This window comes from Talpa europaea, assembly GCF_964194135.1.
Source record: "Talpa europaea genome assembly, chromosome: 5".
NCBI lineage: Eukaryota > Metazoa > Chordata > Mammalia > Eulipotyphla > Talpidae > Talpa > Talpa europaea.
This window is the reverse complement of record NC_140071.1, coordinates 52069554-52092656: the sequence shown is the minus strand read 5'-3', so window position 1 is coordinate 52092656 and position 23103 is coordinate 52069554. Positions and strand designations below refer to the sequence as shown.

The window sequence follows — 23103 nt, the reverse complement described above, 5'->3', positions numbered from 1 at the left end:
AAATAAATCTTTAAAAAAAAAAATGGTATTCTGTATACTTAGTGGTTCATGTCAATGTGTATGTGTTTGGGTATTACATTTCATGGTATGGATATACTATTAAAGCATTCCACCATTTCCCTGTTGATGGTTACATTTTCTCCAAAGTTTCAGCAGGTACTACTAGCAGATAACAAATCAACAATATATAAAAGTGCTAAATTTTCTCTGCATCTTTGCCAGAACTTAAGGTAGTCATTTTCTTGAATTTCTGTGAATTTGGCCAAGAATTGCCTAATTTATTTGCTGTTTTAGTTAATACTTTTGATGGCTATTTGAATAAATTGTTGACTTACCAACACATTAGCCATTCCTATTTTGTAATTTGTCCTTTGACTTTGTTATCTTTTTATATTTGCATTTTAAGTGTTTATATTATCAAATCTACTTATTGTAGTTCTTTGCTTCTTTTCAATTTTAACATGAACTTTAGCCATAAACATCTAAATTCTAGGTTTTTCCTATTTATATCTAAAATTCTCAGTACATTTGATAGGGGGTATATAAGGTAAGATTCTTATCCATTTACACCAATACCACATGAAAGTGACAAGTTCGTTAAAAGAGAGGCCTGCATAGTTCCCAGCAGGCAGCCTTGGAGGAGAGCTGCCTCTAAAAGCATCCTTTTCCAAATAATTTGAAACATCAATGGGCATCAGATCTACTGAAATACTCTGTTGAGGGGAACAGCAGGCAACACATGTCACAGTGGCTGGCAATAGATGATAACACTGAGACTTTAACCCTTGCGACACCAGGGAGGCCCTCTGAGCTGTTATTTCTTTAGTACATTGACCATTATTTTTGCCATTAGTCTAAGTGATCTGTATTTTAGCTATTTTTCCATATTGTTCGGCATTGTTAAATAGCAAAGCTATGGAATTTCATTTACTTTTTTTTTTTAAGATTGATTTATTTATGCATACAAAGCTGGGTTACAGGCCAGAGGTGTTGGGGGGTGAGAGAATTCACCAGAGACGGAGTGGGGAACAGAACAGGCAGATTGACCAATGTAACTGCTGAGTGGAGCAGCCAGCAAGTCAGGAGAGGTCTGCTCCATGTGGGTTCCGCCTGGCTCTCTGGGGGATCCAGCTTATGCTTCAGAGGCTGCGGACAGCTTCATAGGTTGTGTCTTAACCCTTTGCGCAACCAAGGAGGCCCTCATTTTAAGGTTGTGATTTCATGGTCCTGTTTTTAATCTGATAATATTCCATATTAGAGGTTTTTTTAGAGTGGAGTAAGTAGCTCCTCATGGTATATAGATTGAATATGCTAATGTTTCATTTAGAAAACTTGCACATGTAGGAAATGGGCACAGTTTTTGTTGATAGTGTTTTTCTGGTTTTTGGCCAATTTTTAAGTTTTAAGGTGGATAAAGGTTTTCATCTTCGTGTCTTATAATTTGAAATCTTTATACATTGAAAACCAATTAAGTTAAACTACAAGGTCATTTGTCCTGGGACTTCTTAAAATTGTAATTTTCTATGGTTTTTGTGATATTTAGGGATTTTCTCCCCTATTCATAGAAAAAAATCTGTTTTAGAATTTTTTGGTTCACTGTAGATCTAATTCATGCTATAATTCATCTCTACTGTATTACAGCTTCATTTTTGTTCTGGATATCAAATAATTTATTTAGTGATCAGGCTTGCACAGCGGTTCTTTTATTCATGAAAACAATCAGTTTTGGGGGCTATTTTTATCTTTATAGTTTTAGCTTCTACATTCTCACCATTTGCTTTCCTTTGGATTTTTTAAAACAAAATATTTAATGAACATAATGGAAGTGTGCACACAATTCAGATTCATACTTAATGATACATGAAATATTGGCAAAAATTGTACATGTACTAAATTCTAGAATATTCTCAACAAATTTCAAAGAATACTTACCCACATTCTGAGTACAATTCATTGAAGTTAAAAGTCAATTACAAAAAGGTAGTAAGAAACATCTTAAATTTCATTGATTTGCCATTTGTTTAAAAAAATTAATTTTAGTAGTTTCACACCCTGAGATGTGTATATGCTTCAACTCTTATTTTCTAGTTTAAAAAATTTTCTGTATTTTAGTAATAAAAACCCAAATAGTATACATTCTTCTCAGATACTTTGTTTCTGAACTCTTTTGTCAATTTTGGTTGTCATAATTAATCTTTTTCTCAGGCGCTATTATGTTAGTCATTTAAAGTCATTAGGGGTGTGGGCTATAAAAATGCCTTTTTTTAAGATGCATACAAGAGCAGGGGTACAGGCCAGAGATGCGGGGGTTGAGAGGATTCACCAAAGACAGAGTGGAGGGCAGAACAGGCAGATCCACTGAAATACACTGCTGAGAGGAGCAGCGGGTGAGACAGGAGAGGTCTGTAGCACCATATGAGTTTCTCCCTGGCTGGCCAGGGATCGAACTCGTGCTGCAGAAGCTGCAGATTACTTCATAATGCGGTGCTTAACCCCTAGCACCACCAGGGAGGCCCAAAAATGCCTTTTTGAAATTTAGTTTTATTTGTAGTAAAGTATTTGATGACTTCTGTAAATATTTAATAGGAGCAAAGTAGTAGTGATTTATAATAATATTAAACATATATATACTTAAGCTAAGAAAATATGGAGTAACTGTTAATCACACCAATACGTATATGTACACAAGCTCCTTTTCTTTTTCAAAGCCATTTGAAAGTAAAATTCAGCTGTCAAGATAATTTCACCTTCAAACTTCAAGAATCAAGATTATTTTTCTAAATAACCAATATCTCTATCACACTAGGAAAATATATAATATGCAAAACGTATTCAAATTTCCTCAATGCAATGGTTCAAAAAATGTTAGGAGGAGTTGTCCAGATTATTGTCTATAGTTCTTGTGTGATTGTTTCTTCATAGTTACCTTTGACTAGAACATAGGTGATGTGTACTTAATGCATGGTATTGGAGTCATCAGATTGTTAGACTACTGGTGATACCAAGTTTGATCATCTTGTTAAGTGATAATCACCAGATACATCTTTGCTGTGAAGTTGCTGCTTTCATTCTCTGCTTTGAATCATTTATCTCACAGGAGTAACATGATGGTAGTTATCATCCCATCTATAGTAATGGACATTTTCTTTAAAGAAACGCTCCTCACTCTCCCCTCACTTTTTTTGCTTTACTCTGTAATTTAAAAAATTTGTTAAAATATATTAATAGAATGATTCTCGAAGTGTCGCCCCTAGTCAGCAACAGCAATATCATATGAAAACTTAATAGAACGCAAATCAGCAACTTATGAGGCATCTAGCAATTTTTTAACCATCCTCCCATGATTTTTTTAGATTTATTTATTTATGCATACAAGAGCTGGGGGTGCAGGCCAGAGGTAAAGGGGGGGTGAGAGGATTCACCAGAGACAGAGTAGGGAACAGAACAGGCAGATCCACCGAGGTACACTACTGAGGGGAGAGGCAGGTGAGCCAGAAGAGGTCTGCTGCGCCATGTGTGTTGTTCCCTGGCCCACCAGGGATCCAACTCAGGCTGCAGAGGCTGCAGATTGCTTCATACTGCTGTGTTTAATTAATCCCTTGTGCCACCAGGGAGGCCCACCCTCCCATGATTTTGATGCATGCTCAGACTGGAGAACTATTGCATTGTCTTTTTCCCATATTTGACCAGTAGACACCTGATAAACGACCTGTTGAAAGGAAGAGATTGATAGGAGATGCTAAAGGCATTCCAGAAAAAGTAGTAAAAGTTAAAAAAGAACTATGAGGTCACTTCTTTGAAAACAAAAAAGAAATCCGGACTGATTGAGCTTGTGCTGCAAGGACAGCGTCCTTTACACTACCGACCAAAAGGAAAAACGACAAATGCATCAATTGTTTATGGTTCCCTGCATTTTCTCCATTACCCCAATCACCGCACAGCTGGTAAAGTTCAATTATAACCAGCTGAAACTACAGGTTGACACTTGGGGGCACACGGGATTTCACGCTGGAAGTCAGGTTCAAGTGTCAATACTGCTTGGTACTTGAGAGGCCACAGATGTCTCTGAACTGAACCCCTTGTTTCTCCGCCAAATGAGGGGGTCTAGCCCTGAGTTCAGGTCAAATGTCACCTTAAAGAACCCACCAATGTTTCTCCAATACCAGCCTTCAATACACACCCATTTTCCAAGGTGAAGATCTAGAACATGTGCCAAAATGGGCAAAAAAACTTGTACTGCAGGTCTCACAGTCCAGACTAAGGCCATTTTTGACCCGTCTTCCCCACCAGGCGCGGTTCCCGATACCCTAGGAGAGGCTTAAATGGTTGCAGGCCTGTGGCTAGTTCCGTAGAGCTAGCGCTTCTGGTTCTTTGAACTTTTTTTTTTTAATTATTTATGCATACAGGAACTGGGGTATAGGCCAGTGGTGCAGGGGGTGAAAGGATTCACCAGAGACAGGGTCGGGAACAGAACATACAGATTGAATGAAACACACTGCTTAGGGGAGCAGCAGGCGAGCCAGGAGAGGTCTGCTACACCATCTGGGTAGCTCCCTGGCTGGGGATCGAACTCGTGCTGCAGTAGCTGCGGTTAGCTTCATAGGTTGCATCTTGACCCCTTGCGCCACCAGGGAGGCCCCCAGTTCTTTGAACTTTTCATTAGCGGCCTGCAACGATTTCAACCAGTGCAGCCTGGACAACAGGAAGTGCTACACTGCAATCCCTGCAATCCCAGACCGTGGCGGAAAGACGTGACCGTGGGGCGGAAGGGGCGTGACCTGAGTGCTGGTCCCCGCCCCTTCCGGGAGTCAGTTTTGTGGCGGGAAAAACAACTTCGCTGTGGCGTGTTGTGCAGGCCCGGGAGGGCCGCTTTTCGCGCCCGCTAGAATGGACGAGCAAGCTGAGGATCATGCAGTCTCCGAGCCCGCGGACTCCGGCGCTGAAGGCGGATCCCCACAGGTCGCCGGCGCCCGAGAGACGTCCCCCGAGGACCGTGTGACCCTGCTTCTCAGGTCGTTCCCAGTGGCCCGAGGGCGGAGGCCAAGTGGGCGTGGTGGTTCAGCTCTGCCCTTTGTTTATCCGGTGTCGGGATTCTGGTCACCGGTAGCTGTGTGACTGCAGCATTCACTCCGACGACTTACGATCCTTCCCAAGGGAGAGGAAAATGACACCCTCCTAGTAGAGTCGTTATGGGAATTAATTAAATGACACCCTCCGGGGCAAGCGTTTAGCGTAGGGTCTTTTGGGTCTGTAATCGCCCTGTTCCTTCCCCCTTGCGCCCCAGGGTGCGGATTTTCAAACAGGTGGACTGTATCCAAGACCCGAGCTATGCAACGGAGGTTACCTTGCCCCCTTTCTCCTGTATCTACGACCCTTTTCAGTGCAGAAGAATAATGGGTATTAATGAAAATATTCATATTTTCCTATCGAGACTGCAGTGTTTACATTTTTCCACTAAGCAGTACCTAGGGGAAGATTTGATAAGGGACGTCAATCTTCTGATCCCGTGAACTGAGAGGCCTTGAGCTAAATTCATCTTGCCGCCTGTTTTTGTGTGGCCCCCGGAGCTAAGAATAGTTTTCATGTAAAAAATCAAAATCAACAAGCAACTACAAACCAGAGACACGGGGGGGGGGGGGGGGGGGAGAGGGAGAGAGGAGGGATAAGGGTTAAAATAAGGGGGGTGCAATTGTATGGGGAATATAACCAAGATGAAAATGCATACATTGTGCAAAAAAGAAAAATACTGTAAGAATTATAAAATAAAATATAAATAAAATAAATAATGATATAAGGAAAATATAACCAACAAAAGAAATAAATGGTTAGGGGGTAAAATTACAAAAATATTTAATAACATGAAATTCAAATTTCAGTATCCTTAAATTTTTATTGGAACACAGCTTTCCTAATACAAGGACTCATGAGTGATTACAACTGACACTATATGACTAACGACACTATATGACACTATAAGTCTAAAGTATTTACTATTTGCTCCTTTACAGAAAAAAATTTGCAGCCTTACCATCTAAATTTTATGGGGGGAAAATTAGGATTGGGAGAGATAAGGCTTATAACCGTATTTTAGCTTTAGAAGGCCTTGACTAATAATAAACCTCCTTTTAAAAATTCTGTTCTACCTACAATATGAAATACTAAAATATTAATGACGAACGAGTCCCATTTCCATCTCTGCCTAGAAAGAAAATATTCTTTCAGTTGTCTTGTTCACCTATTTAACCTGTCCTTTTAATTTAAGATTTTGAAACATAAGGAACTGGCTATGGAGCTTTAAAAAAATTTGTTCCGTGTTTCTTAGCTACTTAAATAGGTCTCCAAATAAAGTTTCAGCTTTATGAAACTGCCATGTAAGTTGGAAGCAACCCTTAAGTACAACTTAATAACTAATTGCCACTTTACCCATAGCTTTTCTTTGTTTATGTATGATTTTGGATTCAGTATATCATAGGACAATTTTGAGGCAGCAAAATCCAAGGAATAGAGAATCTGTAACACAGTGTTTGTAGGTTTCACCATTTTGATTTATTTCTTTGCATAGCAGTTTTCATGGAGGCCCATTTGGGTGTGGCTCATTAAGAATATATTGAGAATCACATTTTTAATGTCTTCATAGATACTGTTTTTCCCCACTATATTCCATTTTGTGCTTCCGCTGAATCCTTAAAACTCTTTATGTCCATTTTAAGTAAAATAAGCTCAATTGGAAGACTTTAATGTTTAGTTTATTTGTACACATTTAGTTGCATCTGCTTCCCAAAAAAATAGGAGTTAGGTTATAATACAGTGGTGAATAAAACCTGAAAAAACATCACTTTCTCTTCTTTTCAGACTGAGAACACAGACAAAACAACAACTCTTGGAATATAAATCAATGGTTGATGCAAGTAAGTATTTTCATTTTCAGGTAAAGTTGTGTAAATTTGGTGGTGAACAAAACTTTGGGGAAAAGAAAATCAGCTTTACAAAAAATTATTTAGGGAATAGGAGGGGTTAGCAAAATGCAATACTATATACCATGTAGGAAGACTGAAAGCAGGCTTACTCAAGCCCTCAGGAACTGGTTAGGGATTTAGAAAAAAATATTTTAAACAGCCAAATAACAATGCAGGGCATTTACATTCTTTTGGTCAGAGTTGTGAAATCCCTTGGGCTGAAGGGATCATAGAACAAGTTCTATCAACAACTTGAAAATCAAATTGGCAAACCCAATTAAGTAAGTGATGTGAGACCAGTACTTGGAGAAATATTGGATTATAGAAATGATAGGCAGAAGAGAGGTCAACTTAAAGTTGTAAGTGGCAGTTTCTTATTCTAAACACAGAAAAATTAAAATTTTCCTTTGAAAATCATGAATCAAAAAATCTCAGGAACCAAGAAAATAATAAAATAGTGGAATTACATCTTCTGACCATCTGTTGCCCTTGATTTATAAGCCCATGGTCACAAATATTCTAAAGTCATTTTGTTGAAAAAGAAAAAAAAAAGTGCTATAAAGTGGGCCCCCTGGCATCTTTTCTGCTTACTATAAAAATAGGAATTGTAGAACTGGTATTTAAACCTGACCTTCTTATCTCCAAAGCTCTGACCTTTGCATTATATCAGTAATGCTTACCTCAGAAATGTCTGTTGGTCACTTTTCTCCCCTTGAAACAACTGGTGGTCTCTGGTCTCCTTGTTCCCAAAGCTAATGTTTCTTGTATTAAATTAATGTTTATCTCAGAGATGAGAGGTAGGAAATGGCCAGTGCTTTTCTTGACATTTAAAGGATAATCCATTTAAAGGATAATCTTTATCCTTGGAGAACAGGGTATAAAGAAAAGGTTTTTTCAAAATTTGGACCATTGTGGAATTATCTTTATAGGTATTCTTTTTTTTTTTTTTAAAGGTTTATTTATTTATGCATACAAGAGCTGGGGTACAGGCCAGAGGTGTGGGGGGGTGAGAGGATTCCCCAGAGACAGAGTGGGGAACAGAACAAGCAGATTGACTGAAGTACAGTGCTGAGGGGAGCAGCAGATGAGTCAGGAGAGGTCTGCGCCATGTGGGTTGCTCCCTGACTTGCCGGGGGATCAAACTCGTGCTGCAGAGGCTGGGGACTGCTTCATAGGCTGTGTCTTAACCCCTTGCGCCACTAGGGAGGCCCTATAGGTATTCTTATATTCACTTCTGAGTGTTTAATATGTCCCTGCCACCATGTTAGGCATAGAGATGTGATGTTGAACAAGATTTTGCCCTTATGGAGTTCACATTCTAATATAGCAAAGCAGGTAAAGAAATATGCAAGGTGATTATGAAGCAAGGTAGAATAAAGATGCTTCTCTGAAGGTTACATTAGAGCTAAAATCCAAGTAATTAAAGAATCTACAACCTCCTAAAATCTTTATTTTCCCTATATGGAAAATTCCATTTAAAAAAAAAATTTATTTATTTATTTATACAAGCACTGGGTACAGTCAGAAGTGCAGGAGGGTGAGAGAATTCACCAGAGCCAGAGTGGGGAGCAGAACACACAGACTGATGAAGTACACTGCTGAGGGGAGCAGCGGGCGTGGCAGGAGAAGTCTACGTGCCATGTGGGACCCTTGCAGGTGGCCGGGGATGGAACCGGTGCTGTAGAGGCTGTGGGCAGCTTCAAAGCCCAGTGCTCAACCTCTGTGCCACCAGGGGAGGCCTAGAAAATTCCATTTTTTAAAGGATTGTGACATCTGAAAATGTGGGTAGATTTAATAATCCACACCCCGCAACTGAGGGAGAAGACAGATTTAAAAGCAGGTCACAAGAAATTGGAGAAGATATTTATCTAAAATTGACAATTCTACTGTTAAAATATATATTACTGAGATTTTGTTGCTGAGTTGTTGGTTTTTTTTTTTTTTTTAAACAGTGAGAGTATACTTTTTATGAGTGCAATTTGTCTTCTAAAATTGTTCAGTCCACCTGCACCCCTATGTTTATAGCAGCACTATTTACAATAGCTAAGCTTTGGAAACAGCCCAAATGCCCAAAAATAGATGACTGGATCAAGAAGATGTGGTACATATACACCATGGAATATTACTCAGCATTCAAAAAAGATAAACACATGCAATTTGCAGCAACATGGATGGCGCTGGAAGGGATCATGCTCAGCGAAATAAGCCAAAAAGAAAAAGAAAAATACCAGATGGTCTCACTCATAGCAGGAATCTAGAAAACTTAAATAAGGGACCAGGAAAATGAATATAAGAAAGTGAAAATCAAAATCAACAAAAAACTATGAACCAGAGACACTTTTTGGGGGGTGGGGGGCGGGAGGGGAGGGATTGGGGTCAGAATGGGGTGTTTGCAATTGTATGGGGGAATATAAAAATAAAATTTATTATTTAAAAAAATAAATAAAAAAAAATAAAATTGTTCAGTCTAATACAGTGGCTACCAGCTACATGTAATCTTCAAAGTTAAATTAATTAAAATTAAATAACTTAAAAGTTCCCTTTTTCGGTTGCACTGGTCACATATCTAATGCTTAATCATGGATGGACTTTAAGGGCATTATGCTAATCTCTAATATGGGGAATCTTAAAAACAAACCAAAAGACAAGCTCATTAATACAGAGAATTGATTGGTGGTTACCTGTGTTTGAGAAGTGGGTGAAATGGATTAATGGGTTAAAAGAGAAACTTCCAGTTATAAAGTAAGTCCTGGGGATGTATAACATGGTGACTTTAGTTATAATATTCTATCACATATTTGAAAATTGCAAAGATAATCTTAAAAGTTCTCAACAGCAGCAGCAGCATTACTCCCTGCCTGTTATTATGCAGGTGTTTCTTCACCAACAGTCTCATTTTGCAAAGCAGCAGATACAGCTCTCCTCCTAAGTCTGCCCTTCTGTGACTGTGTAGGCCTTTCCTTTAACAAATTTGTACCTTTCATTGGCAACTCTTTCTGCCCGCTTGTGTCTGTGCAACCATCCTTTACTTCCCTTTTTATAATGAATCTGCCCTTTTAAAGGTAAAAAAAAGTTCTCAGCATGAGAAAAAATACCTGTGGAACATACACTAGCTAAACTTAGTTGTAGTGGTCATTTTGTAAAATGTATACAAATATCAAATTAGTATGTTGTACACCAGAAACTAATATGTTATATATCAATTATATCTTAATAAAAAAATTTTCAGATTAAATTGTGCAGAGAACTGGCATGATCTATCAGTATGCCATATTACATCCTATAAACTCTAAACTGTACCAAAAATAATTCTGAGAGTTGTTGCTTTTCTGTATCTTTGGTTCATACAGAAACTTTTTATTTTTTATTTTTTTTTTTTATAAATTTTATTGTTATATTCCCCATACAATTGCAGCCCCCCATTCTGACCCCAATCCCTCCCCTCCCGCCCCCGCCCCCCTAAAAGTGTCTCTGGTTCATAGTTTTTTGTTGATTTTGATTTTCACTTTCTTATAGTTATTCATTTTCCTGGTCCCTTATTTAAGTTTTCTAGATTCCTGCTATGAGTGAGACCATCCGGTATTTTTCTTTTTCTTTTTGGCTTATTTCGCTGAGCATGATCCCTTCCAGCACCATCCATGTTGCAGCAAATTGCATGTGTTTATCTTTTTTGAATGCTGAGTAATATTCCATGGTATATATGTACCACATCTTCTTGATCCAGTCATCTATTTTTGGGCATTTGGGTTGTTTCCAAAGCTTAGCTATTGTAAACAGTGCTGCTATAAACATAGGGGTGCAGGTGTTCTTTGGAATTGATGTTTCCATACAGAAACTTTTTAAAGTGAAACCACCTCCTATTAATTTTTTTCTAAAACAATATGAAAGCAGTTTGCTTTGATCTGAAAAGCAAATAGTAAGCTTCTTAACTAATTTTATTCTCATTCGGGGGAAAAAAATCCTACCACTAGTTTTCAATTGGATTGTTGCCTTACCGATTTTGCATTCTTATTTATATATAAATCAAGTCCCTTTTCAGATAAATGTGTATTTAGTGTGGATATTTTCTCCCAGTTTGTTGCTTGCTTTTTTATTTTCTTAACAGTGTCTTTTGAGGAATAGAGGGTTTTAATTTTGATGATGTACAATTTATCATTTATTTTTCTTCTGTGGTTTGTAATTTTTGAGTTTATATAAGAAATCTCTGGCTACCTCAATGTCACAACGGCTTTCTCCTATGTTTTGTTAAAGAATTTTTATGCTTTTTTGTTTTAATATTCAGGTCTGTGATCCTTTTTGTGTTAATTTTTTTTAAAAGATTTATTTATTTATTTATACAAGCACTGGGTACAGTCAGAAGTGCGGGAGGGTGAGAGAATTCACCAGAGCCAAAGAAGGGAACAGAATAGGCAGAGTGATGAAATACACTGCTGAGGGGAGCAGCGGGCACTGCAGGAAGGGTCTGTCGCAGCATGTGGGAACCCCACCAGCTGCTGGAAGCCATTTTTGTGTTAATTTTTGTGTGTGGTGTAAGGTCAGGCTAAAGATTCATTTTTCTCATATAGAAATCCAATTTTACAGAACAATTTGTTGAAAAGAGTTACTTTTCTCCATTGTGTCTCTATATAACCCTGTTTCTGGACTCTTCTCTGTTCTCTTCAGATATTTGTCTTTCCAGTAAACCTTAATGTAGCTTTATAGTTAATCTTGATAAAGGTTATTCTGTGTTCTTCAACTTTGCTCTCCTTTGTCAAAATCACTTTGTTCCAGGTCCTTGGCATTTCTGTGGATTTTAAAATCAGCTTATAAATTCCTATAGAAGAAAAAAAAGCCTTAATAAAATTTTGATTAAGATTTGATTGGGGCCTGTAAATTAATATGAGAAAATTATTATATTAGCAATATTGATTCTCCAATACTTGTACATGGTGTATCTTTCCATTTCAGTATTTGGTAGTTTTCATTGTAGAGGTCATACACTTTTATTTTGTTAAATTCACCCTTACATAGTTCAGGGTTTTAGATGCATTTGTACATGGTACTTAAAACTTTTTCGTTCTAATTGCTAATGTATGGACATTTCACAGTGAAAAAGTATTTGCTTTTACTCCCTTTTATCTCCTCCTAAAATTGTCTTGTCCAGTATGGTAGTTACTAATTCCATGTGACTGATTAACACTTGAAATCTGGTTAGTCCTCCTTGGGAAGAGTTTTAAATGTAAAATACACACATTAAAAATTATTATGAAATATTTCACTAGTAATTTTAAATTAATTACATGTCAAAATGATAATATTTTGGGTCTATTGTGTTGAATAAGCTATATTAAAATTGTCTTCAGTTGTTTCATAGTGTGAAAACTAAATGCAAACATTTGATTTGCATTTATGGCTTAAATTTTGTTTCTGTTTGACAAAACAAAATTGTTGTAAAATGTTACTAAATTCAAAACACTATTTATTTGTAGATGAAGAAAAAACTCCAGAACAAATCATGCAGGAAAAGCAAATTGAAGGGTACGTCATTTTTTTAAGTTTTATTTGTGGTAATCACTAAGATAGCATATTGCCCCTCTTGTAACATTGCTTTTCATTTTCGTTTCCTTTACTTTTCCAAATAATTTGTCACGCATCTGTTGACTAGTTGTTAGTATGAGATATATACTTATATGTATGTGAATGGCTTTATTAGTACTTTCTGACATCCTCCTTATCAAGAAACTTAACATAGTGTATATATCTCAGAAGGTCCTAGTTTACCAAAGGTTTACTTTATACAATTCAGTAATGGCTTTTTCTGATGTTGCTGAAATTCTTTTGTCCATGCTTCTTTGATAGTAAAATTGAAGACCTGGAAAATGAAATTGAAAAGGTGAAAACAGCTTTTGAAATGAAAAAACTTGCATTGGACAGGTAATTATTGTAAAATGGGTATAGCTAATGTGTGGAGGGTTTATTTTAACAGGTCACAATGAATTAATCAAGAAGAATGATGATTAGATAATAGGCACACAATTCTGAGCTCTGGAAGGCAAATTATATCTTTCATTAATTAATATCTTCATTTGATGAAGTTACATAATACAGGGTTAAGAAGGAAATCTCAATCAACACAGTAAACACCTATATAAGATTAAATCCCATTTAGTATTTGAAAGGGTTACATGGATTCATTGATCTAGTTACTGTTAATCATGTAAAAGAATTGCCCTTTGAGTTTAATATATTTTAATTATAGCTTTTGCATCTATATTTTGATATTCTATCAACAAAATTGTTTACTGTGTCCTGGTTACTGTGCTAGGTTCTGGTATACAACTGTTAATAATATGAACATTGTCTGTTATAGACTTGTGGTCTGAATAATCTCAAGTAACTGAATGACTTGTAATTGCTTCCTTGTATTTCTGGGCTCCTTAAATGAATTTCTTAATATATTTAGTTGAAAAGTAGCTAAAGCCCTTTTAATTGCTTCTAGCAGTGAACTTTTTTCCCTCATATCATGCTGGGTCATTTTATATTGATAGATCATATTTTTTAACTCAGGTGACTTTAAAGCTATTAAGATATTTTAATTTCATGAATTGAACTTTATTTGCCTTTAAATAAGTTAAAAGTTCGCTTTTAATATCATTAGCTTAATATCATTAGCTTTTTGAATTTAAAAGTAAATTATGTTTGTTTTTCAGTAGGCGTATTTTAAAGTTTACAGTCACTTGTGACTTTGTATTCCCTAGCTTTTTCCACTTGAAACCCATGTTAATCTCTGTAGTGCCTTAAAGCTTCCTCCCAACCCTGTACCAAGGTAGATAGCTTGGAGAGCAAAGCTCAACCCCTCAGCTGGGCAATGTACAGCCATATTCAACAGCCCATCCATCTTGGTTTTATAGATCTATGATTTATTTATAAAAGTATTGCCCATACCATGCTGCTTAAAAACCTATTTATGTTTTATGTTATATTTAAAAGGAAATCATGGTGATGGATGTTTAGCAAATTTAGTGTGGTGATCATTTTGCAATGTATGCATATATTGAATCATTGTTATACAATAAAACTACAGTTATATGTCAGTTGTAACTCAAAAGAAAAGAGAAATCAATCTTTAACTTGTCATATATTTTTTTCAATGTACCATAAATGTTATCTATATTTTATTATGCAAGTTTTTTCCCTTTCATAGGATGCAACTTTCGACTGCACTTAAAAAAAATCTGGAGAAAGTTGACACCAAGACAAGGTATGTTTTTTGTTTCGTCTTTTTTTTTTTTCCTGTACTTAGTAAAAGTGGCATCTGCACTTTGATTTTGTGTTTTTGTTTTTCTTTTTAAGATTTGTTTATTTATGGGGCCTCCCCAGTGGCGCAGCAGTTGAGCGCTGGGTTGCGAAGCTGCCCGCGGCCTCTGCGGCGCCGGTTCGATCCCCGGCTGCTCCCTGGTCACCGGAGGAGGGTCCCACATGGTGCGCAGACCTCTCCTGCTGCCCGCTGCTCCCCTCAGCGGTGTACTTCGGTCCTTCTGCCTGTTCTGCTCCCCGCTCTGGCTCTGGTGAATTTTCTCACCCTCCCGCGCTTCTGACTGTACCCAGTGCATGTATAAACCAAACAAATAAACAAATAATAAATAAATAAGACATGCCTCTAGAAAAAATTAAAAAAAAAAGATTTATTTATTTATGCATATAAGAACTGGGGTACAGGCCAGAGGTGTGGGGGGTGAGAGGATTCACCGGAGACAGAGTAGGGAACAGGCAGACTAACTGAAATACACTACTGAGGGGAGCAGCGGGTGAGTCAGGAGAGGTCTGCTGAGCCATGTGGGTTTCTCTTTGGCCATCCGGGGATCAAACTCATGCTACAGAGGCTGCGGATTGCTTCATAGTGCGGTGCTTAATCCCTTGAGCCACCAGGGAGGCCCACGTGTAGTTATACTTTTGTCAATAGCCCTAGACTGTACACCAAGAATTAACCCTCATGTGAATTGAACTATGGACTTTGGGTGATAATGATGTTTCAAATGTAGGTTCATGTTTTGTAACAAGTGGACCACTCTGGCGTGGGATTTTGATAGTGGGAAGGCTGTACAGTTGGGGGGGGGCAGAATATGGATTTATCTTGCCCTCAGTTTTACTGTGAACCTAAAACTATTCCGAGAAATAAAGTGTATATCAAAAATAAAGGGCAATTTAGCAAATTAGAGTTTTTCTCCCCTAAATATGAGATTTTTTTAAAAAATGTTCCTATATGCCTAAGTTTTATATTTTTTATTATCTGTGACCAAAAACTTTTCTAGGGAAAGGCATGTCTAATTTTAAACAAATTTAGTTTACATCAAACTTTTCTAAAATTTATCTTGTTAAATGATGACTTTCAATTGACATGTACATTGGATACAATGAAATATATGCTAATTCATTAATGAAATTTTTTTAAGTAGGATTAATAGGCTTTTTAAAATTCTTTTTCAGTGTGCTCATAGATAACATGAAACACATATTAAAGCTAAATAATTTAATAATGAAATCACAGCAGGTAAGTTTGCATGTTAAGTTGCCTTTGCATTCTCATGATTTTGGTAACAACTTATTGATTAAATGGTATCTCCTAAAGTTACTGCTAGGGTTGGAATTCACTGTCCTTAAGTTTTCTCTTTTTCATAACTCTATAATTTCTGACTAAGCAAATAAACTTTACTAATTATGTACTTACTATGTTATTGTTCTCTCTCTTTTGCTATGTGGAAATAGAAGATTTAAAGACTGCAGCTTTAGAAAAAACAAATATATAATGTTCAATGATATGTATTCCAGGTTTGTGCATTTTAACCTTTACATTTCTAATAACAGGTATCTTGGGATTTGGAGGAAAAACTGCTTGATGTTAGAAAGAAGAGATTACGTATGTAGAGCACTATTTTTTTTTATACAACATATTTCACTTACAATGGAGATTGATAAGACCAGATCACTCAGCTACTGAGAATTATTTTTCCTTTTTTAAAGAATTCAACTGCTATTGTGGGGCATCCATGGTGGCGCAGCTGGTTGAGCGCAGCATCCGCAGCCTCTGCAGTGCGGGTTTGATGCCCACCTGGCCAGGGAGATACCCACATGGTGCGGCAGACCTCTCCTGTCTCACCCGCTGCTCCCCTCAGCAGTGCTTTTGGTCCATCTGCCTGTTCAGCTCCCTGCTGTGACTCTGGTGAATCCTCTCATGCTCCCACGCCTCTGGCCTGTACCCCAGCTCTTGTATAAATAAATAAATCTTGGGCCTCCCCGGTGGCGCAGCGGTTGAGCGCTGGGTTGCGAAGCTGCCCGCGGCCTCTGCAGCGCCGGCTCGATCCCCGGCTGCTCCCCGGCCACAGGAGGAGGGTCCCACATGGCGCGCAGACCTCTCCTGCCGCCCGCTGCTCCCCTCAGCAGTGTACGTCGGTCCTTCTGCCTGCTCTGCTCCCCGCTCTGGCTCTGGTGAATTCTCTCACCCTCCTGTGCTTCTGACTGTTCCCAGTGCATGTATAAACAAAAACAAACAAACAAACAAACAAATAAATAAAAGCATGCCTCTATTAAAAAAAAAAAATTTTTTCTTTAATAAATAAATAAATAAATCTTAAAAAAAAAAAAAAAGAATTCAGGGCCTCCCCTGGTGGCGCAGCAGTCGAGCACTGGGTTGCAAAGCTTCCCCGCAGCCTCTGTAGCACTGGTTCGATCCCCGGCCACCGGGTGAGGGTCCCACATGGCGCACAGACCTCTCCTGCCACCCGCTGCTCCCCTCAGCAGTGTACTTCATCAGTCTGCCTGCTCTGCTCTCCCCTCTGGCTCTGGTAAATTCTCTTACCCTCCCACACTTCTGACTGTACCCAGTGCTTATATAAATAAATAAAAAAATCTTTTTTTTAAAAAAAAAAGAATTCAACTGCTATTGTAATGCAAGACTTTTCTTAAAAATAGAAATTTCTTAATTTTCTTAATATTTTGTACACAGCAATTTTCCCCCAAATTTTACTGATTTATCGGTTATTTACACAACTATATAATTTTGAGAGTCCAACTTCACACCGTGGTATGTGCACCTGCCTCACTCCCAAAGCTCCAAAGCTCACCCAAAGCTCCAGTGGGGACATGGCAATTTAAAAAAGTATACAAAATATGTATTATTTATTTTTGTTGTTTTAGACCTTCAAATTACAAATGAATAGTTTCTCAGTGGGGAAAAATCAGTTGATAGAGAAAAGTATAATGTAAATGCCATGTCTCTCTTTTTTTTTTTAAAGATTTATTTATTCATACATACAAGAACCAGGGTACAGGTTAGAATGCGGGAGGGTGAGAGGATTCACCAGAGACAAAGCAGAAACAGAACAAGCAGACTGAAATACCCTGCAGAGGGGAGCAGCAGGCGAAACAGGAGAGGTGTGCCACGCCATGTGGGTTTCTCGCGGGCTGGCTGGAATCGAACCTGCACTACAGAGGCTGCGGATAGCTTCACAGCGTTGCACTCAACCACCTACACCACCAGGGGAGGCCCTCATGTCTCTTTTTTGTGTGGGCAAAGTTAGGCATGTATCATTCCAGGCTGCTTTCTATGTCCATATAAACGTATTTATAAATGTATGATTTTTATTGATATTTTATTTTTTAAAGATTTATTTATACAAGAACTGGGGTACAGGCCATATGTGTGAGAGGGTAAGAGGATTCACCAGAGACAGAGCGGGGAACAGAATAGGCAGACTGACGAAGAACACTGCTTAGGGGAGCAGCAGGCGAGACAGGAGAGGTCTGCTGTTGCCATATGGGTTTCTCCCCGGCCAGCTGGGATCGAACCCACGCTGCAGAGGCTGCGGACATCTTCACAGTGCAGCGCTCGGCCGCCTGCGCCACCAGGGAGGCCCAATGTATGATTTTTAAATGATCAAAGTGATATATGTGTTTCTGTGCTTTTCAACTTAATGAACATGAGATGCCTTTTGCTTTGAAATTATTGAAATACTTACTACAAAAGTAACATTCTCAGTAGAAAATTTGGAAAAAGCGTATTTATGAAAAGTGCTTAATTTGGATAAAGGAAAATTGGTCTCATTTTATTTTATGTTGTAAACTACTTTTTTTTTTTTTTAATTTTCTAGAGGCATGCCTTATTTATTTATTTATTTATTATTTGTTTGTTTGGTTTATACAAGCACTGAGTACAGTCAGAAGCGCGGGAGGGCGAGAGAATTCACCAGAGCCAGAGCGGGGAGCAGAGCAGGCAGAAGGACCGAAGTACACTGCTGAGGGGAGCAGCGGGCGGCAGGAGAGGTCTGCACACCATGTGGGACCCTCCTCCAGTGGCCGGGGAGCAGCCGGGGATCGAACCAGCGCCGCAAAGGCTGCGGGCAGCTTCGCAACCCAGCGCTCAACCGCTGCGCCACCAGGGAGGCCCGATTAATTGCTTTTAAATATACAGATTTGTAGGTAATCTCAGAGTTGGAAATAGTCTTGGTCATCTAATCTAATCACCATTTATTTTAATTTTTTCCCTCAAATTTCATTTGTCAGTTATTCATTTAGCTATTAATTAGAAGTTTAATTTTTTCATTACATCCCAACCTGCTTTTGATACATTAATTAATGTTAAGGAATCAAACTCTTCAGACACATCCATTTGCAATTTTCAAATACTTTTAATTCTTAAATGTTTTGGGAAATAAAACAAAAAAAGAGAATGGAATCTTTTTTGAAAATGTATCTTGTTTGGTATATTAGTTTTTTTAATAAAGGAGAGGAAGTATTTCCTTTTATATTTATATCTTGCCAACCCAGAGTATGTCCTCCTTGGCATTATGCTATTTCAAACATTTGTAGATTGCTGTCATTATCACAGATGCATACCTTGAACATTTCACCAAGGGTACAGCTAAGTAGAAAATTAATGGATTTTGCCCTCAGGAAGTTATTTTCAGATCAAAATGCAAACAACCTAAACGCTGCTCATTTAAAATTTTTCTTCACTGAAATAACCAGGAACTATTCTGCTTCATAATTTTTCAAGGTACTTGTTTATAAAGTTATTATTTATAATAAATTGTTTTATTTTTAATTTTATAGAATTAAAACAAGCCTCAGAAAGTAAGCTTTTAGAAATACAGACTGAGAAGAACAAACAGAAAGATGGTTTGGACAGTATGGAAAATTCAGACAAGATAAAGACCATACAACAAAACCTACAGACGGAAATACAAATTACTACAGTTATTCAACATGTGTTTCAGGTAACACTTTTATAAATTAGGAAGGGAGTTAAACAATTTTTTTTTAATGATAGATTTTGTTACATTATTAACTTCCAGTTTTTGATCTTGACAATATTATTTACTGAATATTATTGTTTTGACATATCTGGGATTCATCTATCTTTTAAAGTTTAAGTCTTTGATTTTTCATTATGGTTCTACCTTAAGCATTTATAAATGGAAAGATTTTAGCAGCTCTGAGCAAGTAGAATGATGCAATACACAGAGCATCAAGCTCCAAATTAGAAATTGGGGGAAGACATGGATAATGTGATAGGAAGATGAAGTTGAGATTCTGACTGCTACTTTACTAGTTGCTAAATCTTGAGCAAATTATTTAAATTTCCTAAGCATCAGTTTCCTTATTAGAGAGAGTGCATATGAAAGCCAAGGAAAATAATTCATGCTAATGTGGTAGCATGGTGTCTGGTTTGAGTAAATTCTCAATAAATAGCACAGTTATATCAGTTTTTAAGTTTTGTTAATTTGGGGCTTTGTTTATTTTGCATTTTAAAATGATGGGTAGGAAAAGGAGAAAGGAAAAGAGCGGTGAGGGGCACCTGCATAGTCACAGGCAGGCAGAGATCCGCCCAGTTTTTAAGCTTTATGTATTTCTTCTGGGGGTTGTTTTTAAAGTTATAAAATATCTCTGGAACTATTGATATGAAACACCTAAATTGCCATTGTTCAGTTAAGAAAATTTATGGTTCCATGCTGCCTATTATGTGTAAAACAAATGCCTACTGTGTATAAAGCATATCCTTGTAGAATGTGAGCTCATATATCTCACCATAAAAAATTCTTCCCTATATTTTGCACCTCCTATTTTAGTAGTAATTGGTGATTGCATTAGGAGTGACCAAATCCCCTACTCTAACCTGGAGTGGATGATTGTATCATAAATACAGAATCATTTTAACTTCCTTTGACACTGTTTCCTTCATACTGCTTTCACAGTTATTTTGAGTTTAATTTTTATTCATATCTAAATTACTATTTTTTTTTTAGATTTATTTATTCATGCATACAGGAACCGGGGTACAGGCCAAATGTGTGGGAGGGTGAGAGGATTCTCCAGAGACAGAGTGGGGGGAACAGAACAGGCAGACTGACCACATGGGCTAGGTTCCTGGATGTTGGGGATCAAACTCATGCTGTGCTGTAGTGGCTATGGATAGCTTCATAGTATTGAGACTGAACCCCTTGCACCACCAGGGAGGCCCCTTAGAATATTTTTATAGACAATGGAGGAATGCTTAGAATCATAATTAATTAAAATTCTGATCATTCTTTGAAAATCTATGGCTCAAGATACAGTTACTACTTGAAATGCTATTGAAAACGGATTTGAAGTGTTATATTACTATCTATAGAAATATTTAAAACTTTGGCCTGTATTAAGCACATTGTTATAAAAATATGAAAGGTCTAGTATATGTAAATCTAGTCAAATTTACAAAGACAGTTGGAAGTGTGCATTCAAACATGACTAAATCCTCTAGTTGAACTCAAGAACAAGAGACTCCTAAAGTAGGCCAAAACTGTGTCCTGCTTAACAAAGCAATGACCTCACTGAATCAAAATTAATAGTAATTTAGGGGCCTCCCCTGGTGGCGCAGGCGGTTGAGCGCAGTGCTATGAAGCTCTCAGCAGCCTCTGCAGCGCAGGTTCGATCCCGGCCAGCTGGTGAGAAACCCACATGGCTTGCCCGCTGCTCCCGTCAGCAATGTATTTCAGTCGATCCACCTGTTCTATTTCCCACTCTGTCTCTGGTGAATCCTCTCACCCCCCACATCTCTGGCCTATACCCCAGTTCTTGTATGCATAAATAAATATATCTTTTTTAAAAAAATATTCTAAGCATTTTTCAGGGTCTTAAAACTGCAAGGACTGAGAATGAAACTTTTGTCTATTCTTAAAATAGGGCTTATTATTTACTCTTAAATTACTGGTTTTTAATCATGGAAGTAGGAAGTAAATTCTTGACCATAGCTAGTCTTTTTCCTTTAATATAGCATGCACTGCAAATATCCTGAATAAGTAAAAACTAGCCACAAAAACTGATAAAGCATTAAAAAACTGTTGTAAATAAGGGTACCAGAAGGGAAGGTGGGTAAATCATATAAAGTGGGTCAATTGTATTGTGGTAGATGGAATCTAGACTTTTGATAATGAATATAATGCTAAATTATATTGATGTTAAATTATAATGCTGTATACCTGGAATCTATAAACATTACTCAATTAAAAACACATTTTAAATATGGTAAGTATTCCCTGACATTGTGGGGATCAAGACTAAAGCTTTACTGAAATTAGAAATGAAAAAAAATTAATGCTTTTTCTCATGATCACAGTAAATGTGCATATCTAGTAAATGTTCACTATTTGATAAGATTAGTGAACAAAGATTTTTTTTTATCATGTTAAATTCTAGAAAGTGTTTATAACTTTAATTTTTTTTAAATTTTAGAACCTCATTTTGGGGAGTAAAGCCAATTGGGCAGAGGATTCTGCTCTTAAGGAAACTGTTCTGCAACTTGAGAAGAATCTCACCATGATCTAATAAGAATTCTCTTTTGGCATTTCTTTGTTCTTATCTTTGATATGTCATTTATAAAGCAAATTTCAGTTGAAGTATATTTTCAGTGTTTTTGAATCTATTCTAATACTGTTTTGTTTTTTTTAATTTTTAGTTAACACTATAACTTGGGCTCTATTATTTTAAATATAATTGTTAAAATGACTGGCATACTCCTAAAAGAGTCTGAAAATATTAGCCTAAAATACATCAATACCAGCTTTCCACTGTACGTGGATGTTTTCCCTATAACATTTCTGGCATTCCCAACTTTCCTTAGGAATACTTATATGGGTTTGTTTGTCAGCCAGAACATTAGAAAAGTATATTCACTTCTTTGAATAGAGACCTAAATAAAGCATTTCAACCTTGAAAAAGAGAGAAAGAAAAGCATATCTGAAATGTTAACAGTTACATAAGGGGGATTGTGTCTTTTCTGTATTTCTATATTTAGCATGCTTTACTTCTGTAAACTAAAAAATAAAAAGAATGTTACTCGTCTTTTTACAAAATAAAACTTGCCACCTTTCATATCACCCCATTTCATTTTTAAAAGCTATAATTTTACCTTTTATTAATTTGGAACTGTTGTGATCACTTTTATAATTTTTTTTTTTAAGATTTATTTATTTATACAAGCACTGGGTACAGTCAGAAGAACGGGAGGGTGAGAGAATTCACCAGAGCCAGAGCAGGGAACAGAACAGGCAGACCGGCGAAATACACTGCTGAGGGAAGAAGCAGGTGCGGCAGGAGAGGTCTGCGCGCAATGCGGGACCCTGATCGGCGGCCAGGAATCGAACTGGTGCTGCAAAGGCTGCGGGCAGCTTCGCAGCCTCGCAGCCCAGCGCTCAACTGCTACGCCACCATGGGAGGCCCTATAATGTATTTTTAAGTGTTCTTTTTGTAAGATCTTTAAATTTGAAAATCTGTACTGCAGCAAATGACAGCATTTGAAATTTGTTCTCTTGATCAAAAAAAAAAAAGTATGATTTGCCTGAAATTTAATTCTGAACATTCTTTGGAATAGAGTTTTCATCTAATTTGGTAAGTAATAATTTCTGTAGTTTTATTCTTTTCAATACAGTATATTCTTGGAAATCATCTGAATAATTGTGAGACAAGTTCTGTTTTTCTTATAGAAAAAAATTCTTGAGCCTTTGTGACAGCCTAGGGGTTAAATCTCAGCACTCTCACTACAAAGGCCTGAGTTTGATCCCCCACCAGGGAGTTAACCCACATACTGCGCAGCAGACATTTCCTGTCTTGCCTGCTGCTCCCCTTAGCAGTGTAT

At 37.3% G+C, this 23103-nt stretch overlaps 1 protein-coding gene across 1 annotated transcript; it reads left to right on the top strand.

Moving 5' to 3' along the window:
- Positions 1-4887: 4887 nt before the first annotated feature.
- On the top strand, positions 4888-21794 carry CENPH (centromere protein H; the record flags this gene model as incomplete). Its single annotated transcript, XM_084232946.1, has 9 exons — positions 4888-5012; positions 6853-6908; positions 12425-12473; positions 12795-12869; positions 14140-14196; positions 15423-15486; positions 15801-15852; positions 19044-19207; positions 21702-21794. The coding sequence occupies 9 exons, from the start codon at positions 4888-4890 to the stop codon at positions 21792-21794; spliced, it is 735 nt and encodes a 244-aa protein (XP_084089072.1).
- Between the last annotated feature and the right edge of the window lie 1309 nt (positions 21795-23103).